We start from the raw sequence: 12,608 nt of genomic DNA on the forward strand, positions 1-12,608 counted from the left end.
TCCAGGAAAATGGAAAGTTGATCATTTTTTTCTTCCACTCCTTAATCCTTTCCTGAGTGCTACTTTTAAATAATTTTATTTTAGAAGAGTTTTAAATTTACATAAAAGTTACAATGGTAGTACAGAGTTGCCATCCGCTCCAGAGTCAGTTCTCCCTGGTGAGAACATCTCACATTACTATGGTCCATTTGTCACAGCTAATGAAGCCAATTTCATAACTTATTATTACTAAACTGCAGACCTTATTTGGAGTTCATTAAGGTTCCCCTAATGTCCTTTCTGTGTTCCAAGATTCCATCGAGAATATCACATTACATTTAGTCTCCTTCAAGCCTCCTTGGCCTCCTCTGGTCTGTGACAGTTCCTGAGATTTTCCTAATTTTTGATGCCCCTCACAATTTTGGGAAGTACTGACCAGATATATTGTAAAATGTCCCTCAAGCTGAATTTAGTTGAGGTTTAGATCATGGTTAGACTATGGTTATGGATGTTTAGATGAGGTGAAGTGCTATTCTCCAAACACCTTATCAAGGTTACAGAATATCAATTTGATGTACCACTGTTGATGTTGAAGTTGACCATCTGTATTTTAACTTCCTGTAGCTGCCACAACAAATGCCCTCAAAGTTGGCAACTTATAACAACAGAAAATTATTCTTTCACAGTTCTGGAGGCCCAAACTCCAAAATCAATATGCAGGGCCACACTCCCTCTGAAGGCTCTAGGAGCAAATCCATTCCTAGAGTCCTCCAACTCTGGCAGCTACCGGGCATTCGTCAGCATTCCTTGGCTTGCAGCCCCATTGCTCCCATCTCTGCCTCCTTCTTCACATCACCTTCTCCTCTTCTGACTCTCTCTCTTGTGTGTACCTGTTAGGAAGACACTTGTCATTGGATTTAGGGCCCACCTAGGTCATCCAGGAGGATCTCCTAATTTCAATATCCTTAGCTTAATTACATCTGCAAAGACCCTTTTTCCAAACGACTTGACATTCACAGCTTCTGGGGACTAGGACAGAAACATATCTGTGGGGACCACCATTCAACCCCCTACATCTGGCTAAGCTAATATTTCCCAGAGTGGCAATCCACCAGTGCACCCCAGGTTACAATCCTCATTCTCATTCCCAAATAAACTCAACATATTTGGACACTTCTCTAATTTTTTTTTTTTTTTAGGTTGAACAATCAGTGTCAGAAGTGATCCTGAAGAAAGATTACCTTTGGAAGAGACTTATACTGAGTTCGTTGCTTGATTTCCTGCCTCTGTTTCTGAACATCTTTTGAGAGCAAAATTTACTTTCTAAAAAGGTGGGTATGTGTCGACCCTTTAAAAGCTGTTTGGGCTGTTGTCACCATTCAATGAGAGACTTCAGTCTCCCCAAAGACAAATTATCTGTTGTCAAGATAAACTGGTACATGAATAAACAAAATTGCCATTAGGGGGCGCACCAGTCTCAAGAAAAATCTGGAGAAAATGGTCACAGGATGGACAATTAGATCACAGGCTGCCCACTGAGTAAAAACAAAAATCCTATACTAGGCACACTATTAAAAAACAAATCGCTCCAACCTCTACCATCTCCTCACAGGGATTATAGAATTTTTCTTTTGCTGTTGAGAAATTAATAAGAGGCAGAACAGGATGCCAAAATTCCAAAGCATCCAATATAGGCCCTCTTCTGGGACTCCTGTCAGCTATCTGGTCAAAATTTATGGTCGATGGCTCATGCCTGTAATCCCAGCACCTTGGGAGGCCAAGGTGGAAGGATCGCTTGAGCTCATGAGTTTGAAACCATCCTGGGCAACACAGCAAGAGCTCATCTCTATTTTAAAAAATTAAAATAAATAAGAAAAGAAAAAAATTAAGGTCATCTCTTGTGTACATTTTGAAACCAACGGGTAGAGTACACTAAAGTTAATTTGGATCTTCAATGGCCATCCTTGGGGTCTTTTGAGTTCCCCCAACTTGTCTTTCTTAAAACAAAACTAGAAGACCATGGTCCTAAAATTAATGTGAATGGGAGGCTTAGTTTACTTGGTACTTCAAAGTTTCATAGTGCATTCGGGATTCAAACATTGCCTCCCTCTAAGATTCTATCACAGAATTAACTGAGACCAGCAAACAGTTAAGGAAGGACAACAAGGCAGATTCTTTCCTCTCCAGAGGAGATTTCCTGTTCTCTTTCCTCTGTTCTCTATCCACCTTTGGCTGAATTACCTTTCCCTCCGATTCCTCAGCTTCCACTACCCCTGAACTGGACTGTTAAAACTTATCCCCTTAATGGCCGGGCACCGTGGCTCACGCCTGTAATCCCAGCACTTTGGGAGGCCGAGGCCGGCAGATCACTAGGTCAGGAGATTGAGACCATCCTGGCTAACACGATGAAACCCCGTCTTTACTAAAAATACAAAAAATTAGCCGGGCATGGTGGCGGGCACCTGTGGTCCCAGCTACTCAGGAGGCTGAGGCAGGCGAATGGCGTCAACCCGGAAGGTGGAGGTGGCAGTGAGACAAGATCATGCCACTGCACTCCAGCCTGGGCGACAGAGCGAGACTCCATCTCAAAAAAAAAAAAAGAAAGAAAGAAAAGAAAAAAAGAAGACACTTGAACAAGCATATTGAGAGCAGCACAATTGGTGATTGCAAAAATATGGAACCAGCCCAAATGTCCATCAATCAATGAATGGATAAAGAAAATGTGATTTCATATATATATATATATATATATATATATATATATATAATGGAATACAACACAGTCATAAAAAGAAAGGAAATAATGGCATTCAAAGCAACCTGGATGGAGTTGGAGACCATTATTCTAAGTGAATTAACTCCGGAATGGAAAACCAAGCATTGTATGTTCTCACTTATAAGTGGGAGCTAAGCTATGAGAACACAAAGGCTTAAGAATGATACAATGGACTTTGGGAACTGGCGGGGGAAGGGTGGGAGGGAGCTGAGGGATACAAGACTACACATTGTGTACAGCGTACACTAATCGGGTGCTGGATGCGCCAAAATCTTGGAAATCACCACTAAAGAATTTATCCATGTAAACAAACACCACCTGTTTCCCAAAAACTATTGAAATTTAAAAATGTTTTAAATAAATAAAATTTAAAAAATTAAAAATGGATTATTTGCTTTCAAAAAAAAGAAATCACCACTTGTACAGTTTTTATGTAATGTGAAATATGAATAGCCACAATTACATGAAAAGCTGTTAAAAATAATCCTCCCAGTCCGGGCATGGTAGCTCACACATGTTGTTCCAGCTACTGGGAAGGCTGAGGTGAGAGAATCCCTTGAGCCCAGGAGTTCCAGGCTGCAGTGAGCTATGATGGTGCCACTGCACTCCAGCCTGGGTGACAGAGCGAGACCCTGTCTCTAAACAACAGCAATAATAATCCTTCCTTCCTTCCTCAGTCGGACGGGCATGGAGACGCTTCTGGAAGGAACGCCGTGATGGCTGCGCAGGGAGAGCCCCAGGTCCAGTTCAAACTTTTATTGGTTGGTGATGGTGGTACTGGAAAAACGACTTTCGTGAAACGTCATTTGACTGGTGAATTTGAGAAGTATGTAGTCACCTTGGGTGTTGAGGTTCATCCCCTAGTGTTCCATACCAACAGAGGACCTATTAAGTTCACTGTATGGGACACAGCCGGCCAGGAGAAATTCGGTGGACTGAGAGATGGCTATTATATCCAAGCCCAGAGTGCCATCATAGTGTTTGATGTAACATCGAGAGTTACTTACAAGAATGTGCCTAACTGGCATAGAGATCTGGTACGAGTGTGTGAAAACATCCCCATTGTGTTGTGTGGCAACAAAGTGGATATTAAGGACAGGAAAGTGAAGGCGAAATCCATTGTCTTCCATCGAAAGAATTTTCAGTACTACGACATTTCTGCCAAAAGTAACGACAACTTTGAAAAGCTCTTCCTGTGGCTTGCTAGGAAGCTCACTGGAGACCCTAACTTGGAATCTGTTGCCATGCCTGCTCTCGCCCCACCGGAAATTGTCATGGACCCAGCTTTGGCAGCACAGTATGAGCACAACTTAGAGGTTGCTCAGACAACTGCTCTCCCGGACGAGGATGATGACCTGTGAGAATGAAGCTGGAGCCCAGCGTCAGAAGTCTAGTTTTATGGGCAGCTGTCCTGTGATGTCAGTGGTGCAGCGTGTGTGCCACCTCATTATTATCTAGCTAAGCGGAACATGTGCTTCATCTGTGGGATGCTGAAGGAGATGAGTGGGCTTCGCAGTGAATGTGGCAATTCACAAAATACCTTCATTGTTTGGACCTGCATATTTAGCTGTTTTGGAACACAGTTGATTCCTTGAGACTGCTACAGTCACATCACAATATTCAGTGGTGAAATCTTGTTTGTTACTGTCATTCCCATTCCTTTTCGTTTAGAATCAGAATAAAGTTGTATTTCAAATATCTAAAAAAAAAAGAAAGAAATCCTTCCTTTTTCAACTCAATATTTGTGTAAGGCTAGATTTTTTAACATATACACTTCAATCAAAGTAAGAGAATGGCTGGGATGCAGCTGGAGGCCATAATCCGAAGTGCATTAATGCAGGAACAGAAAACCAAATACTGCATCTTCTCACTTATAATTGGGAGCTAAACACTGAGCACACATGGACATAAACATGCGTACAACAGACACTGCAGACGACTAGAGTGGCGAGGGTGGGGACGTGGGTTGAAAAACTACCTGTGGGCACTATGTTCACTACCTGAGTGACAGGATCCATACCCCAAACCTCAGCATCAGACAACATACCCATGTAACGAACCGGCACATGTACCCCCTGTATCTATTTTTTTCTTTTTTTTTTTTTTTTTTGAGACAATTTCACTCTTGTTGCTCAGGCTGGAGCGCAATGGCGTGATCTCGGCTCATCGCAACCTGCGCTTCCCGGGTTCAAGCGATTCTCCTGCCTCAGCCTCCTGAGTAGCTGGGATTACAGGCATGCGCCACCACTCCCAGCTAATTTTGTATTTTCAGTAGAGACGGGGTTTCTCCATATTGATCCGGCTGGTCTCGAACTCCCGACTGGGATTACAGGCGTGAGCCACCGCGCCCGGCCACCCCCTGTATCTAAAATAAAAGTTAAAATTTAAAAAATAAGTAAATAAGAGAACGTATGCTATGAGCCAAGAATGACGCTTGCAAAATTTTGCAAGAACAACACTTAGGAAAATGAAAAATAATCACTCTTCTTGTTACCAAAAATCTTGGTAGCTGCAGAAGGTGGAATCTTTCCTCACTGGGAGTCGCAGAGCCAATACATGAAACCGAAAGTGAGCCTCAAGCAGAGCAAGCTTTATTTCCTGCACAGGACTTGTAAAGAGGAGAGCAGCTCTCCCAAGTCAACTTCTCCACTAGTGAGGCGGCTAGTGAGGGGTGAGGGGGCTAAAATGTAGGATTGCTCTAATGAAGGGGTTGGGCATTAAAAGTGAGGGGGAGGAATATTCATATGTTTTATGGGAACAGGCAGTGAACTTCTCCAAACCGGTAATACAGCTTTCCTTTAGGTCCTTCTAGGACTTCTACTCATTGTCATAGAGATTGTCAACTGTCATGGCACGGATGGGAGTGCAATTTAGCCTGGAAACGGAATTACAATGAAGCATGAGGTCTTTTTGAAGTCATTTGGCTGGCTCTCTTGGTTGTAATGAGTCTCAGCTGGTTTGACTACAAAGGCAACTTCTTGAAGCAGATCCTGTTTTTTTGTTTTTGTTTTTGTTTTTTGTTTCTTGTTTTTTTCCCGAGACATCTCACTCTGTCGCCCAGGCTGGAGTGCAGTGGTGTGATCTCGGCTCACTGCAACCACCACCTTCCGGGTTCAAGCAATTCTCCTGTCTCAGCCTCCAGAGTAGCTGGAACTACAGGCACACACCACCACACCCGGCTAATTTTTGTATTGTTAGTAGAGACGGGGTTTCATCATGTTGGCCAGGTTAGTCTTGAACTCCTGACCTCGTGATCTGCCTGCCTCAGCCTACCAAATGCTGCAATTACAGGCGTGAGCCACCGTGCCAGGCCTATACATTGTTTATTTTGGAAAAATTAAAAATTAGGTTTTTTTTCATTAAAGAGATGTTATTTCCGGTCAAGAGATCAAGACCATCCTGGCCAACATGGTGAAACCTCATCTCTACTAAAAACACAAAAATTAGCTGGGCATGGTGGCGCACGCCTGTAGTTCCAGTTACTCGGGAGGCTGAGGAAGGAGAATCGCTTGAACCCGGGAGAAGGCTGTTGCAGTGAGCCAAGATCGCGGCACTGCACTCCAGCCTGGGCGACAGAGTGAAAAAAAAAAAGGCCGGGCAGAGTGGCTCACGCGGGTAATCCTAGCACTTTGAGAGGCCGAGATGGGAGGATCGCTTTAGTCCAGAAGTTCGAGACCAGCCTGGTCAACAGAGCGAGACCACCCCCGCCCCAACACACACACACACAGCTCCCAAACACACACACACACACACACATACGAAAAAAACCACTGATTTACACAATTTACACAGTCCCTGGGCCAGGACTCAGGGAGATAGTGCGACAAAGAGCGCTCGGGTCAGGAGGTGAGAGCGCAGGGCAATGTTCCAGGTCCCCGGGCGTGGCTCTCAGGGTCTCAGGCCCCAAGGGCAGAGTGTGGAAACTTAAGAGCGTTGGTGATTCCACACTCTGCAGTTTCCATTTCCTCTCATAACCTGGTCGTGTACTTCTTCCTGGATACTCATGACGCAGACTCAGTTCTCATTCCCAATGGGTGTCGGGTTTCTAGAGAAGCCAATGACTCCTGACTATAATAAAGTCCCCACCCAGATTCAAGAGGCTCTCCGGACTCTGACTGGGATCATGGCAGATGGAACCCTCCTTTTACTCCTCTTGGGGGCCCTGGCCCTTACCCAGACCTGGGCGGGTGAGTGCGGGGTCGGGATGGAAACGGCCTCTACCCGGAGTAGAGAGGGGCTGGCCCGGCGGGGGCGCAGGACTCGGGGAGACGCGCCCGGAGGAAGGTCGGGCCGGTCTCAGCCCCTCCTCGCCCCCAGGCTCCCACTCCTTGAAGTATTTCCACACTTCCGTGTCCCGGCCCGGCCGCGGGGAGCCCCGCTTCATCTCTGTGGGCTACGTGGACGACACCCAGTTCGTGCGCTTCGACAACGACGCCGCGAGTCCGAGGATGGAGCCGCGGGCGCCGTGGATGGAGCAGGAGGGGCCAGACTATTGGGACCGGGAGACACGGAGCGCCAGGGACACCGCACAGACTTTCCGAGTGAACCTGCGGACCCTGCGCGGCTACTACAATCAGAGCAAGGCCGGTGAGTGACCCCGGCCAGGGGAGCAGGTCACGACCCCTCCCCATTCCCCACGGACGGCGCGGGTCCCCTCGAATCTTCGGGTCCCAGATTCACCCCAAGGCTGCGGAACCCGCCCAGACCCTCCACCCGCTAGAGTCCCAGGCTCCTTTACCCAGTTTCATTTTCAGTTTAGGCCAAAATCCCCACAGGTTGGTGGCGACGGGGGCGGGGCTCGGTGGGCGGGACTGACTAGGGGGCGGGGCCAGGGTCTCACACCCTGCAGTGGATGCATGGCTGCGACCTGGGGTCCGACGGGAGCTTCCTCCGCGGGTATGAACAGTTCGCCTACGACGGCAAGGATTATCTCACCCTGAATGAAGACCTGCGCTCCTGGACCGCAGTGGACCCGGCGGCTCAGATCTCCGAGCGAAAGTCAAATGATGCCTGTGAGGCGGAGCACCAGAGAGCCTACCTGGAAGACACATGCGTGGAGTGGCTCCGCAAATACCTGGAGAAGGGGAAGGAGACGCTGCTGCGCTCGGGTAAGAGGGTCCACAGGGCTACTCTCCCATCTCCTTCTTGGTCTAGGACTGTGCCCACAGCTGACAGACCTCAAATAGTAGAAGAAACAGGGATGGAGGCCAGAATACCGCTCCTCCCTTAGATCAGGAGAGGGAGCTGTCACCCCAGGTGCAGGAGATCCTATCCCACAGAGTGACTCTCTTAAAGGGCCAGCCCTCTCTCAGGGGCAATTAAGGAATCTAGTCTCGCTGGAGATTCCATCCTTCAAATGAACTGATGAGCAGTTCTCTTTGACTCCCAGTGTTAGGAATCATGGGGGAGTTTCTCTCGTGCCTGATTCTCAGCTGCACACCAAGAATTTTTGGAGGTCTGACTCCAGCTTTTCTCAGTCACTCAGCATCCACACAGGCCAGGACCCGAAATCCCTTTTCACCTTCTACCCTGGGCTATTTCACCCCGATTCTAGAACTTTCCAAGGAATAAGAGGCTATCACAGATCCCTAAGTCCAGTCTGGTGTCAAGGTTTTGTCCTCTTCTCCTACTATAATTGTCCTCTTCCTTCTCAGGATGGTCACATGGGTGCTGCTGGAGTGTCCCATGAAAGATACAAAGTGCCTGAATTTTCTGACACTTCCTCTCAGATCCCCCAAAGACACATGTGACCCACCACCACATCTCTGACCATGAGGCCACCCTGAGGTGCTGGGCCCTGGGCTTTTACCCTGCGGAGATCACACTGACCTGGCAGCGGGATGGGGAGGACCAGACCCACAACACGGAGCTTGTGGAGACCAGGCCTGCAGGGGATGGAACCTTCCAGAAGTGGACAGCTGTGGTGGTGCCTTCTGGAGAGGAGCAGAGATACACGTGCCATGTGCAGCATGAGGGGCTACCTGAGCCCCTCACCCTGAGATGGGGTAAGGAGGGGGATGGGAGGTCATGTCTCTTCTCAGGGAAAGCAGGAGCCCTTCTGGAGCCCTTCCGCAGGGTCAGGGCTGAGGCCTGGGGGTCAGTGCCCCTTAAGTTCCCCTCTTTTCCCAGAGCCGGCTTCCCAGCCCACCATCCCCATCGTGAGCATCGTTGCTGGCCTGGTAGTTCTCCTTGGAGCTGTGGTCTCTGGAGCTGTGGTTGCTGCTGTGATGTGGAAGAAGAAGAGCTCAGGTGGGGAAGGGAGAAGGGTGGGGTCTGAGTTTTCTTGTCCCACTGGGTGTTTCAAGCGCTAGGTAGAAGTGTGTCCTGCCTCGTTACTGGGAAGCACCATCCACACATACGGGCCTACCCAGCCTGGGGCCCTGTATGCCAGCACCTACTCTTTTTTTTTGAGACAGAGTCTTGGCTCTGTCACCCAGGCTAGAGTGCAATGGTGTGGTTTCAGCTCACTGCAACCTCCGCCTCCCAGGTTCAAGCAATTCTCCTGCCTCAGCCTCCCTAGTAGCTGGGACTACACATGTGTGCCACCACGCCCGGCTAATTTTTTTTTTTTTTTTTTTTGTATTTTTAGTAGAGACGGGGTTTCACTATGTTGGCCAGGCTGGTCTCGAACTCCTGACCTTGTGATCTGCCTGCCTCGGCCTCCCAAAGTGCTGGGATTACAGGCGTGAGCCACCGCACCCAGCCGCACCTACCCTTTTGTAAAGCACCTGTGACAATGAAGGACAGATTTATCACCTTGACTATTGTGGTGATGGGGACCTGATCCCAGCAGCCACAGGTCACAGGGGAAGGTCCCTGCTGAGGACAGACCTCAGAAGGGCAGTTGGTCCAGGACCCACACCTGCTTTCTTCAGGTTTCCTGATCCTGCCCTGGGTCTGCAGTCACAGTTCTGGAAACTTCTCTGGGATCCAAAACTAGGAGGTTCCTCTAGGACCTTATGGCCCTGCCTCCTCCCTGGCCCCTCACAGGACATTTTCTTCCAACAGGTGGAAAAGGAGGGAGCTACTCTAAGGCTAAGTGTAAGTACGGGACGGGAGTGTGGAGGAGTTCGCCCACCCCATAATTCCTCCTGCACCCCATGTCCTGTGGGCTCTGCCCAGGTCTTGTTTTTGTTCTACCCCAGGGAGCGACAGTGCCCAGGGATCTGAGTCTCTCACAGCTTGTAAAGGTGAGATCTGGGGGTCTGAGGTGGGTGGAGGGTGGGGCAGAGGGGACAGGACTGGATTGTGGGGATTTTTTGATTCAGAATTTTTGAGTGTGTGGTGGGCTGTTCAGAGTGTCATCACTTATCGTGACTGACCTGAATTTCCTCATGACTATTTTCTTCCGTAGCCTGAGACAGCTGCGTTGTGTGCGACTGAGATGCAGGATTTCTTCACGCCTCCCCTTTGTGTCTTAGGGGACTCTGGCTTCTCTTTTTGCAAGGGCCTCTGAATCTGTCTGTGTCCCTGTTAGCACAATGTGAGGAGGTAGAGAAACAGTCCACCTCTGTGTCTACCATGACCCCCTACCTCACAGTGACCTGTGTTCCTTCCCTGTTCTCTTACTTTTCTATTAAAAATAAGAACCTGGGCAGAGTGCGGCAGCTCATGCCTGTAATCCCAGCACTTAGGGAGGCCGAGGAGGGCAGATCACAAGGTCAGGAGATCGAAACCATCCTGGCTAACATGGTGAAACCCCGTCTCTACTAAAAAATACAAAAAATTAGCTGGGCGCGGAGGCGGGCGCTTGTAGTCCCAGCTACTCAGGAGGCAGAGGCAGGAGAATGGCGTCAACCCGGGAGGCGGAGGTTGCAGTGAGCCAGGATTGTGCGACTGCACTCCAGCCTGGGTGACAGGGCAAGACTCCATCTCAAAAAATAAAAATTAAAAAATAAAAAAAGAACCTGGATCTCAATTTAATTTTTCATATTCTTGCAATGAAACGGAATTGAGGAAGCTAAGGCCATAGCTAGAAATACAGATAATTCCACAGCACATCTCTAGCAAATTCAGCCTATTCCTATTCTCTAGCCTATTCCTTACCACCTGTAATCTTGACCATATACCTTGGAGTTGAATATTGTTTTCATACTGCTGTGGTTTGAATGTTCCCTCTAACACTCATGTTGAGACTTAATCCCTAATGTGGCAATACTGAAAGGTGGGGCCTTTGAGATGTGATTGGATCATAAGGCTGTGCCTTCATTCATGGGTTAATGGATTAATGGGTTATCACAGGAATGGGACTGGTGGCTTTATAAGAAGAGGAAAAGAGAACTGAGCTAGCATGCCCAGCCCACAGAGAGCCTCCACTAGAGTGATGCCAAGTGGAAATGTGAGTTGCAGCTGCCACAGAGGGCCCCCACCAGGGAAATGTCTAGTATCTAGTGGATCCAGGCCACAGGAGAGAGTGCCTTGTGGAGTGGTGGGAGCAGGACCTGACCACCACCAGGACCTCAGAACTGTGGAGTCAGTGGCAGCATGCAACGCCCTCTTGGGAAAGCTTCAGGCACCAGCCTGCAACCAATTCGAGCAGCCACGTAGGCTGCACCCAGCAAAGCCATAGGCACGGGGCTACCTGAGGCCTTGGGGGCCGAATCCCTACTCCAGTGTGTCCGTGAGGCAGCACATGGAGTCAAAAGAGATTATTCTCTTCCCACAGATACCTTTTCTCTCCCATGGCCCTTTAACAGCATCTGCTTCATTCCCCTCACCTTCCCAAGCTGATCTCAGGTAAACTTTGAAGTAAAATAAAAGCTGTGTTTAAGCATCATTTGTATTTCATTTGTGTGTTTTGTGCCTTGTTCTTTTAATTTTTTAACCACATTGAAGCTATCCTTGGGCTTCCAATGCCATGGTCCACCCAGAACTGCATTCACTGGCCCTTGTTCTAGTTCTGGTCATGCCAACTTTCCCCTTTTCCCTGGTGAATCCCTGTAATCACCTGAGTCTCATTCTGTCAGGTGATATCCAGTGAGAAGGCAATATGTGCGGTGAGAAAGCCCAGGGAGTCCTGGGTGTGAATTTTTACTTAGCCATTTCTTCCTGTGTGACACACGGTGGGGCTTCACCTGTCTGGGCTCCAGTTCCTCATCTTGTACGTGACATTGTTTTCTTGGGAGAGTCATTATAAAGCTAATATAAAGTACCTGTACTGTGGTTTGAATGTGTCCTCCAAAAAGCATGTATTGGAAACTGAATCCACAATGCAACCATATCAGGAAGTGAAGCCTAACGGCTGGCTGGCCATGGAGGTTCCAACTTTATGAATGGATTAATACTGATTATAAAAGGGCTTGAGGTTGAGGCAAGTTCAACGTCTTGCCCTCACTCCCCCATTTCCCTCTACCAAGAGATGATACAGGAAAAAGACTCACCAAATGCCGGGATCTTGAGATTAGACTTCTTATCCTCCAGAACCATGAAATAGGCTGCTTTGCTTTATAAATTACTCAGTCTGTGGTGTTCTCTTACAGCAACACAAAATGGGCAACCTGATACTTAGGTTTCAGTTAGTGGTAGATAGTTTTATTTCAAGCATTCCTACTAGAGTATTAGTTTCTTCATAAGCCCAGAATCTTTGCATTTTAGCAACAACAAAGTCTTTTTTTTTTTTTTTAAGACTGAGTTTCACTCTTGTCACCCAGGCTAGAGTGCAATGGCATGATCTTGGCTCACTGCAAACTTGACCTCCCAGGTTTAAGTGATTCTCCTGCTTCAGCCTCCCAAGTAGCTGGGATTACAGGTGCCTGCTACCACACCCAGCTAATTTTTGTATTTTTAGTAGAGACAGAGTTTCATCATGTTGGCCAGCTGGTCTCAAACTCCTGATCCCCGGTGATCCACCCAC

At 48.0% G+C, this 12,608-nt stretch overlaps 3 protein-coding genes across 5 annotated transcripts in view; all 3 read left to right on the forward strand.

Annotated features, from left to right (window-relative positions):
• The window catches only part of LOC100588639 (HLA class I histocompatibility antigen, A-11 alpha chain-like), a 462,712-nt gene extending 451,181 nt beyond the window's left edge, over positions 1-11,531 (forward strand). Inside the window, 1 exon segment of the mRNA XM_030803253.1 lies at positions 10,116-11,531. The gene's annotated coding sequence lies outside the window, so the exon portion shown is untranslated.
• Positions 3,435-4,116, forward strand: LOC100592573 (GTP-binding nuclear protein Ran-like). Its single transcript, XM_012503172.2, has one exon. It carries the CDS (start codon positions 3,472-3,474, stop codon positions 4,114-4,116), a length of 645 nt encoding a protein of 214 aa, XP_012358626.2. The 5' UTR covers positions 3,435-3,471.
• Positions 6,770-11,531, forward strand: LOC100592911 (popy class I histocompatibility antigen, alpha chain E). Of its 3 annotated transcripts, XM_030803259.1 has the most exons (8): positions 6,770-6,942; positions 7,073-7,342; positions 7,588-7,863; positions 8,485-8,760; positions 8,885-9,004; positions 9,764-9,796; positions 9,901-9,945; positions 10,110-11,531. In XM_030803259.1, the coding sequence occupies exons 1-8, from the start codon at positions 6,786-6,788 to the stop codon at positions 10,112-10,114; spliced, it is 1,182 nt and encodes a 393-aa protein (XP_030659119.1). In that variant the 5' UTR covers positions 6,770-6,785; the 3' UTR covers positions 10,115-11,531. The 3 variants fall into 3 exon arrangements, with proteins under 3 accessions (XP_030659119.1, XP_030659120.1, XP_030659118.1); XM_030803260.1 differs by lacking the exon at positions 8,885-9,004; XM_030803258.1 differs by having other exon boundaries at positions 6,866-7,342.
• Positions 11,532-12,608: the final 1,077 nt, after the last annotated feature.

This window comes from Nomascus leucogenys, chromosome 22a (assembly GCF_006542625.1).
Source record: "Nomascus leucogenys isolate Asia chromosome 22a, Asia_NLE_v1, whole genome shotgun sequence".
NCBI lineage: Eukaryota > Metazoa > Chordata > Mammalia > Primates > Hylobatidae > Nomascus > Nomascus leucogenys.

Excerpts from the sequence above, each read along its gene's own strand:
- LOC100592573 (XM_012503172.2), top strand. The coding sequence starts at position 3,472 with ATGGCTGCGCAGGGAGAGCCCCAGGTCCAGTTCAAACTTTTATTGGTT.
- LOC100592911 (XM_030803258.1), top strand. The coding sequence starts at position 6,886 with ATGGAACCCTCCTTTTACTCCTCTTGGGGGCCCTGGCCCTTACCCAGA. Across the intron at positions 7,343-7,587 it reads CTACAATCAGAGCAAGGCCG|GGTCTCACACCCTGCAGTGG; the intron begins GTGAGTGACCCC and ends GGGCGGGGCCAG. Across the intron at positions 9,005-9,763 it reads GTGGAAGAAGAAGAGCTCAG|GTGGAAAAGGAGGGAGCTAC; the intron begins GTGGGGAAGGGA and ends TTCTTCCAACAG.